The sequence below is a fragment of the Galendromus occidentalis genome, unplaced genomic scaffold, assembly GCF_000255335.2.
Source record: "Galendromus occidentalis unplaced genomic scaffold, Mocc_1.1 scf7180000076583, whole genome shotgun sequence".
Lineage (NCBI taxonomy): Eukaryota > Metazoa > Arthropoda > Arachnida > Mesostigmata > Phytoseiidae > Galendromus > Galendromus occidentalis.
Window position 1 is genome coordinate 175786 of NW_003804572.1, and position 9195 is coordinate 184980.

Sequence of the window (9195 nt, forward strand, 5' to 3'; positions counted from 1 at the left end):
ACAATCCAAGAGAGGAATGTTCTCGCAATGCAGAAGGATCGGACACTGTCCATGATGCCCTTGTATAAAGAAAACCTCATCTCTGCTAGCATACGCGGAATATCGCTCCGGGGTTGTGTATAGCAAATTCCGAAGTTCCATGATACCCTAATAAAAAACCGGTCGAGTTTTACCGGTGTTCCCGAAGAAAATAGAACTCAGTCTCTTCTCTCCTCGACTGCATGCTCGACTCGGGGGTCTTCTTCTCAAATGAGATCTGGTATCCTACATATTCAGGGAGATGGGTACCCTGAAAGCCGAGTGCACCGCTTGAAATCGATCGATAGCTCGAGAGGCCGGCGAACTCTCGTCGAACTCAACTGCTCGGGCGAACGGGTCATTATAATCCGATTCTAGAGTAGCCCCCACCCGGATTCCGCCCCCTGCCTCCTTTCATCAATCAAAGATCAAGCGTCAGGTAAAAAAAGGGTGAGGAGAGAAGTCTTCCTGAGAGGACGCTCTGCGAAACCCCGCCCCTCCCTCCCCGTGTGAATGATTGCTGTGACTGATTGTAAGGGGGACCGACAAAGACGCTCGAGCCGATAGCGGGAGAGCGGTGCGTGGAGCGATATATAGGCCGAGATCGCGAAATCCGTGGTCGCCTTATGAATCAGTCGAGACGACAGGCAAGCTCGCTCCAGAAGGTCCCTTCCGGCGACGGATGATGTGTATGAAAGGTATGTCTGCTCGTTGAGATTCGTTCGTCCCATGGGTGAGAGTTTCTGAGGCTTTTGCCCAGGCGCTCATCATGGAGACTCTGCGACAAGCCTCTGAGGCTGGAATCGTCCCCGCTAGAGTCTTCCAATTAGGCCATTTCCTTCCCATGGATATCGATTGTTCCAGAGAACGGTCGTATTGTCGACCGGGGCAATTCGTTTGAAATACGATCGATCGATCGATCAATGTAATCAGCTCGCTAGTCCTGAAGCACAACGTTTCTTTTCAGTAACGCGGAGAATGGAGCTTCTGCGGCTCCCTGAGCTTGTTTTACATCAGATACTGACCTTGCTCGGGCCACTCGATCTTCTGCAGCTCGCCTGTGTTTCGAGAGAATGGTACCATCGGATTAGAAACGACGATTCTCTCTGGATACCCCATCTTAGAACTTACAGCTTTGGAATTTGGGACGAAATAATTGAGGATGTCAAATTCCTGGGCGAAATTCGTATATCGGACTGGTTCGTTCACTATGGTCGGCGCTTGACGGTGTTCAAGCGGGGATGCATCAAATCCGTCCCTGTCGGGAAGGAAACATGGATCAAACAGCCCAACAATGACTTGGCCTTCGAAACCGCCATCTTGGGGAGGTCTTTCGAATTACACGAAGACTCTCGGGCAGGGATCGGTATCCTTGCCAGGAAATACCTGTACGAGCTGCAATTGTTCCGACGCGAGGTAAGCATCTATTTCCCCGTTTCCCTTGCTATATTCGACTCCTCCATGAGGGTTCAATCGAAGCCAAGGGCAAACTCGAACGTGAAAATGATTTTCTCTTCCATATAGGATCCCTATCTGAACTTCCTGGACCCTATACCTGAAGATGTTCGCAAGCATTTGGAGGAACTCGGTCAAGCGAGGTCCCGTGACCTTCTCGCCCGTCGGCATAAGAATTTGCAATCGAATTACGTGTCTCTGCGGAAGTCTTCGCTCGGTGTAGAGCATGAAAACCATGATCGGATATCAGATCTGTTTCCCTCGGTCAACGGGATATGCTTAGAACCCGTCTTCGCGTGTCGGGCGACGAGCATTAAATCCCTGACGAATTATTCCGCTTGCGCCAAGTCTGCTTCCCGAGCGGAGAAATATCAGAGGTGGTCAGACTGTCATTTCGACTCGTTCTTCAGACCGTCCGGGCACGGAGGTCTTCGGAGCTTCTGCGAGGAAATGTCCATACGTTGTCCTGATGAGGTCATCGAGTCGGCGAGCCATGCTTCTCTCGAACCGACAGCTGAGCCCTCCGCGGATGCCTTCGTTGCTCTCCATCGATCGAAAATCAGGCAGCGGATGAATCGGATCGTGAGTATCAACTCGTTCTAGTGGAATATCCGCGTGGAGACAATAAGAGCTCCGATAAAAACCGGACCGGGCAGACCGTGGAAGCTGAGACCACCTTGATTTTCCAGATACACTCCGCGCTTGTTCCGCGGAACGGGCCGCCCAGCGATATCTGCAGAGTAGACCTGACCGACGCTCTGGAGCTTGGTGGAGATAACCCGAAGCAAGAGATGCTGTCCACTTCGTTGGTTTCTGATGGAGCAGTTCTCTTGGTCATGCAACTAATCGGGAGGAGTCGCTTTTGATTCTGTAGGATTTCACCGCCCAGTGGATCAGAATCAGAAGAAATTCCATGTCCATTGCGTGTCGAGCCTCGCGGCGATTTACGGAGTCAGTACCTTCATGGTAGGGCTTTTTCGGTCCCCTCTGATATGGTCATGTCCCGTTTGCCCCTTTCCCTCTTTGCCGATCCCCCGACCCTCCGTTCCTCTCCCGATGTATGATTTTCGCCTCACGGAGCAATCGCTCGAAGGTGAATGGGGCTTGTGGACCGCAATTTATGTGACGAAAAAACCTAGATATCTATTTTTCACGTCTGAACATGCTCATGTACAATATATATCAGCAGATAGCTGGCAAGCTGAGCTGATCTTCAAGCTCTCGGCACGACTAGCTGCTGCTGGAAGAGATGGTTTTGCGGGGGATTTCTTTGCAGGGCAGATTTCTTATTTATACAAAGACGAGGCACAACTATCCATGAAGCTCCCTGAGAAGCGAGTCGACTCAGAACTTTTAATTTATAACGTGCTTATGAATTTTTACGCTATTACCGTTGTGTGTTATTCCTACGGATAAACCCCTGTTGATTCCTGAGGCGATCTTGACTCTAGTCTCACGACGATGTTATCTACCGGACTCCCCAGGTTGAATTGAATTTGAGACCTCCTGCTCCTCAGGATTGTAGACACAGGAGTGTTTGTTAGACTGTTGAATTTACGTTTCTCCCAAGATCATCGTACCTCGATTCTGCTATTCATTGATGTGGTTGAAGAATTGAAAATAAACTCGATTTTGCATTCTTGAGAGCTTTCTTTGCCGCTATTTAAAGGACCAACCATGTATCCTCTGATGTACAAAACGGCCTGTCCTGTCTGACATGAGATGTCTGGGAGATCCGAACGATTCGCTTCACAGCGGTGACAAGGACCGCGCACTCTGTCTGGACCATGCATAATCTGTCCTCGATAACGTGAATGATACGATGCTCCACATACCATGCGTGATTTTCCATTCAACAATCTGTACGTGATGTCCCCGCGGGGAAGATCATACGTTCCGCATTGGCTGCACGCTCGTAATATCCGTGGAGAGCTTCTCATGGCAACGCTCCATCTCACGTGGAGGGTGCCAAACATTACGCACGGTTCTTCGATGATTTCTTACTCAATTAGTTTATTCATCACTGATTTGCCCAGTAGCAGCAATATAACAGCAAATTCAAACAATCACAAGAGTATTACCTAATGAACGCATATTCCTCGCTTATATTTACAGAGGCATGGTATAATGTTCTCTTATAATGCTCTTCCCTCTCGAAACGCTCTACAAGTGATGTCTCGAAACCTCTCGGAAACCAATCACAACTAATTTTTTTCACTTTACAAACTCAGAGGACCCAAACTCACACGGTGGCTCGGACTCGACTTCGTCACACACTTCGGGATAGGCGATGATCACGAGCAATCCGAGACGGCGCACGTCAAGGCAGAGCCTGGATGCCTACTCGGGAAAAAACAGGGATCGGACCATTTCGATTTGCAATCCTATCGATTTGTGTGAACATCCCACGAGTCGCTCACCCATGATTCGCGGAGATTTTCCCCGATCCAAAAAACCATGTCTATCTCACGGCGGAGCGGCTGGGAGGCATGAAATCTCTGGCTCGATCCCTGAGCGTTCCATGTGCGAGTTTGATGGCCCAATCAAGATTTTGGTTCTCTGATTTATCATTACATATACGCAGGTGATGGGCGGAACCGGGGCGGAGGATCCCGGGAAATTCGTCCGTGTTCGGGTAAATTCGGAGGGAGGCGAATGAATGGGCTGGAGTTCGTTTTCTTCCGAATTGGAGTCTATGTCTCCCCGGGAATTTCCCGGAGGGGAGACCGAGAGAATATTCATTCGAAGTGCTCGCACGCTGAGGACATGACAAGGGGCGGGAAACCCGAACCCCCCCTCGGCTCCCACCACCGTGACGAGCCTCGGAAACCAATGCTTTCCGGCTGACAATTCGATTCCGGTGTCCGAAATTTTTCCGCCATGTCATTTTGGGCGGACACCCTCAGTTGTGAAACGTGCCAACAGCCAGCAGACGGAAGCAATCGATCCATCCAACAATCACCAGCATCGATAATATATCGTGAAGCGTTTTAACGAATCGAGGAACAAGGTTCTCGTAGAGGTGTCTGAAACGTCGCTAATCGTCCTTCGTGAACTCCTGGCTAAAGCAATGATGTCATCATGACTGTTTGGCGGGCGAAATTTCTCACTGCACCTCCCCACGTGCTTGCGACAGGATTATACTGAGTGAGTGATATCGACAACCTTAAACTCATTCGATTCTCTCGTAACAGCAAGACCATAACGTTCGACCGATGTCGAAGTCAAGTTGACGAGGACTGCCTTAACGTGAACTACTTTTTGTACAGCGGACTGGGAACTCGAGCCGGCACTAAATCCGCATCCGTCGGGAACCCGGAAAAGGGAAAGTTGGGGCCCGCATAATGGGAACAATGATTTGAGCCCGGAATCAGTCCGAAATGAGAGGACTCACGATCTTTCGAGAGATAGATCGTCCGTGGACCTCCCTACGACGCGAAGCGCATGCTCCGAAGAATAGCGTGAGGAAAAAAACTTCATGTAGAATCCTGGCCTTCAGAAGAAGCTGCAGAATAGGGAATTCGCGTCATCGAGGACGCATTCCTGAAGCACCGATAGGAGATATTCTGCGTACGGATATGCTGAGCTGGCATAGTTCCAGAAGAAAAGGCGACGGGAGACCTCCGTGGGGCACGAGAGGCCAGATTTGGGAATAGCGGGTTGTGCGATGCAGGTTCCATTCCGGAACGACTTCAGATAGAACTCTCCCGAGTGATTCATCGAAGATCATTCACACGTCTATCCGATCAGGCTGTCAATAGACTCTGCGACTCTCGTATAAGAGCCAGACTCGGATCCGGTGCTTGCTCGGACTTCGGATCGGAGGAGACGTTCGCGGTTTTCTTCGGAAGACTCCCCAATCGTTGAATTTGATCTGCTTGCTCGTCCATCGGCTCCTGTTTGACCTGTACCAGCCCCGGGAACCTTTCATCCGCTCGTAGACGATGCGCGAGCTCCTGGAATAAATTGTCGACATCGTTATCACGACCACCCGAATTTTCCCGCGATTTCCCGGGATTCGCGATTCTGTCCACGATCGTTCTCAGGGAAAACTTGAGCCACGTGATGGCTCGTCGCCGTGCCCTCGTGCGGAGACGGTCGTAATGGAGCTCACCTTTTCCAGAATGTGTTTCTGCTTGACCAATGATGTGACCACCTGCTGATACTCGTAAACGATTTTCATAGTTTCGTGCAGAACGTCCTTTTGCACCTTGCAGTCGAGCTTGTGATGCTCCAATACTCTCTGTAGTCCACTAAGATCACCCAAGTACGACTGGACGCCGCCCGGCGCTTGGGATTCGTCCGGTTCGCCCACACGTTCTGCAAATCAAAGACTTCGAATGAGCACGGGAGGGAATAAGCGAGTCGATGGGGATTCTCGATTATAGTTTCATGGGAGACGGATCCTTTAAATCCTAGATTGATCCCCCTCCATTGATCTAGACAGGTGGTATCGCGGGGCGAGTCCAAGTCGCTCCGCTGAATAACCGTCTCTCATCGTTCGGATGCACCCTGATCGCACGACGAGTGTTCCTCGTTGCGGAAAGCCCGGATGCGTGCAGCAACACCAAGTCACGATATGAGCGGAAGATCTATTTTCCAAGAGGAGCCGGGCGACTATTTCGGTCGCCCCTCGATCCAGCGGAAGCGTGCAGTATAGAAGATGCGGGGAGGCACTCGCTCTCGATTTGAGGCCGCTCCCAGCGACATGGAAAAGCCCGGATCGCATCGGAGAGAAAATCATCATTCTGGAAGAGATCTCGGTATTCGCCTAAAATAAGGAAATTACCGGAGGCGCTGCTGGTGCACGAAAGAGCATCTTCCGCAGAATCCAGAGAATTCGAATGGCCGGCCACAATGAGTTTGTGCGTTGATTTGGAGGCATGGGTGGGACTTGCAGGAGCCGCTCTGGGAAGTCCGGACGAAGTTCCTGGAGCGATGGCAGCCTTCCCGCTTCCGACCAATATTCCACAGAGATCGGTCTGCCACGGTTTGAACGCCGACGTCCTAGAATGGGAGACGATTCTTTTAATGCTGATCCGAGGATCGGGTCCGCGGCTTCCAGGAGAACACTCAATACTCGATTCTCAGTTTGGGCTGAGGAGACACTTACCGGGCAGCGCTGGCGGCCCATTGATACCACATGGTTGGGTCTACTCCGAGCGATACGAAAGGATACTGATGGGGCTGCAGTGGATGTGGGGGATGTTCCATCGAGGACGGGAAGCCCGACATCTCAAGAGCTTCGTGATCTTCGATGAAACGCTGTTTCTTCGCCATGCAAAGCTCATCGCTCTTGTCCTCGTCGTCTTCGGCGTTGAAGTTTTCATCGTAGTCGCCGACCGGAGAAGCAGCGAGAGATCCTTGCGTAGAGCCACTTGTAATCGATTTACAAGATTCCGACGGCCGCTGCAAGGTAAAAACGATTGGCTTCAATTTTGGGAGTTCAATATTAAGAGGAGACAGTCCTAGATTTTCGGCATTCCATACGCGAGCCCGGACTATGGGCATCCATCTGGGTCGGTGCCTTGCGGTGCTCGATTGGGAAACGAGCTTTATAATATGTTGATCGAGCACCACAACGGACACCGAGACCCTGGGAAGAGCAGGGGGCTCTCTACGATTCGCGACAAGGACAGAAAGGGAAAACTCAGTGTATGGAGGCCCTTTTCTTTTCATTTGATCTTTCTCGCTTGGTCGTGGGACCGTTTGGGCCCAGCTCGAGTTTGTTGTTGCTACATTGTTCTGATGACACAGACGGAGAATGAATGGAGGAGAACGCCCGGAGTAAGGGAGAAAGACGCCTCTGGGTCTACAGGGCGGCGGCGGCGGCGGCGGCAGTCCGACCAACAATAGAGGGCCAGGATGCGACTGAACGATAAGGACGACATCAGGAGGAGGGTAAAGGAGTCCGGAGTGTGTCTGTCGACCAAACCGAGTGACCGACCGCCCAGCAGGAGCGGCCAGCCCTGAAACTCGTCGCCTGTCTGCCTTCGCCTATCGCCCCTTTAGGCGGCATGTCAGACACTGGAACGAGAGGGCACACGAAGGGCATTGAATTCTACAGCGCAAGCATGGGCCTTGGCTGGGGAAGGCGGCAACTGCGAGACGAAAACTGCTCCACGATCCTCTCGCCCTGGCATGGCCAGGCCGACAATACGACGGCGACCAACGGCGGCTACGAGGGACGATGTTGCCGTTATTGAATTAGAAAAATGAACGCGGGACGAGCCGTCACGGTTGTGCTCTGTGCCCTGAATCGCCGTAGAAACATCCGACATCATGTACAGCATCGTCCTCGAATTAGAACGTAATTTCCGTTTTCAGGGACGGCGGCAGGATATCTTGTTGGTGATATTCACATCGGAGGCTCGATTGCTGCAAGCATGCCGGGGCTGGCGACATGATCCAGTGAGGTCTTCTGAGCTGCGCGGTCGCCGCCAACCGACAAGCCACAACGAAGCACAGCAGTCTGGCCGCCGCATGATGTTGGGCCCCTTGGACGCAGTGGTTTGTTGGTCGGTCGGCCGGTCGGTTGGTTTGCCTGACTGGTTGCCTGCCTAGCTGTCTGTCTGCCTTTCTTTCAGTCGGTTCATCGCCTGCACCGTTGCCTTGTGGATATCCGCCAGCCAGCCAGCCAGCCCGCCAGTCTGTCAGTCAGTCACACAGACATTCGGTCTGCGTTTCTGCCTGCTTGCCCAGCCATCAGTCTGTCCATCTGTTTTTGTTCTCCTCGTTCAAGTCGTAGCTGGCAAGTCGCTACCATCGTCAGTCAGTCAGTCAGTCGAACAGACGGACGGACCGAGCGACCGACAGAACGACAAGCTGAAAGAGCGAGCAACGTGCAGACTATGACTCCATCTCGATCGGATCGTTTAGACAGACAGATTCACATAGCCAGCTGGCTTGTCTCGTCAGATGAAGTCAGCCACTCCGTCGACTGGCATAGGGAGTTGCTCGAGCCACAACCGCTTGCGCTCGAAGTTTCACTATTCTCCCCGAAGTTTGCCTCTGTCGGTGCAGGCCTCGACGAGCTTATCGGCGTATCGGATCTACGTCAACTATTCGATGAATCAACATTAATATCTGATGGCATCGCTCCGGCGAGGCTGCTCGGCTTGTTGTGCCGTTCATTTCGGTCGATCGCGGAGCTTTTGTGACCGAAAATATTTGGCTATATATTCCGTTTCAGATAAGTGAGGAAGAGTCTCGTGGCGATCACAGCTTCGAAGGGAGGCTCTCGATCGATGTCAAACTCCCTTCGAGCTCGTGACAGAAGACCGTTTCGTATTATTTGGATGCCGATATTTCTGACATCATGGTAGTTTGGGATTAGCTGTCGAGTTTCCATAGCTCGAGGGCTTAGCCAATGTAGGATAGGTCCGAGCGACCGTTTGCCCCCGCAAGAGCTGGCTTAGTGTCTGCACACTCGCTCTTCTCTCCCATCCACCGTTTCTGAAGCCACACTAGCCAGTCAGCCCGTCTGCTGGCCAGCCCGCTGCTGGCAGCCATTACAACCGTCACCACGATATCGTCGACGTGTCGGTGGTTGCCGCCGCTTAGTCAGTCTCACTAACAGCAAGTCGACAGCCAATCTGGCTGTCTGTCTGTCGGCTCGACGGTCGGCCCGACGGTCGGCTCGAGGGTCGGCCCGTCTGACGGCCCGACGGCCGGCCCGTCTGTCGGCTCGGCAGTCGGCCCGGTCGGTCGGTCGGTCTGTTC

At 52.3% G+C, this 9195-nt stretch overlaps 2 protein-coding genes across 2 annotated transcripts in view; one reads left to right on the forward strand and one right to left on the reverse strand.

Moving 5' to 3' along the window:
• LOC100899875 (uncharacterized) overlaps positions 1-2339 on the forward strand; it is a 6257-nt gene extending 3918 nt beyond the window's left edge. Inside the window, exons 2-4 of the mRNA XM_029113363.1 lie at positions 986-1434; positions 1543-2055; positions 2163-2339. Of these exons, the coding sequence (XP_028969196.1) occupies positions 997-1434; positions 1543-2055; positions 2163-2339 (1128 nt within the window). The 5' untranslated portion in view covers positions 986-996. The remainder of the gene's footprint in view (positions 1-985; positions 1435-1542; positions 2056-2162) is intronic.
• A 2880-nt stretch (positions 2340-5219) lies between these two features.
• The window catches only part of Snoo (Sno oncogene), a gene marked incomplete at its 5' end in the record, with an annotated part of 10505 nt that continues 6529 nt past the window's right edge, over positions 5220-9195 (reverse strand). Inside the window, 4 exons of the mRNA XM_003739734.2 lie at positions 5220-5429; positions 5588-5793; positions 6263-6480; positions 6587-6882. Coding sequence (XP_003739782.2) covers positions 5220-5429; positions 5588-5793; positions 6263-6480; positions 6587-6882 — 930 coding nt within the window. The remainder of the gene's footprint in view (positions 5430-5587; positions 5794-6262; positions 6481-6586; positions 6883-9195) is intronic.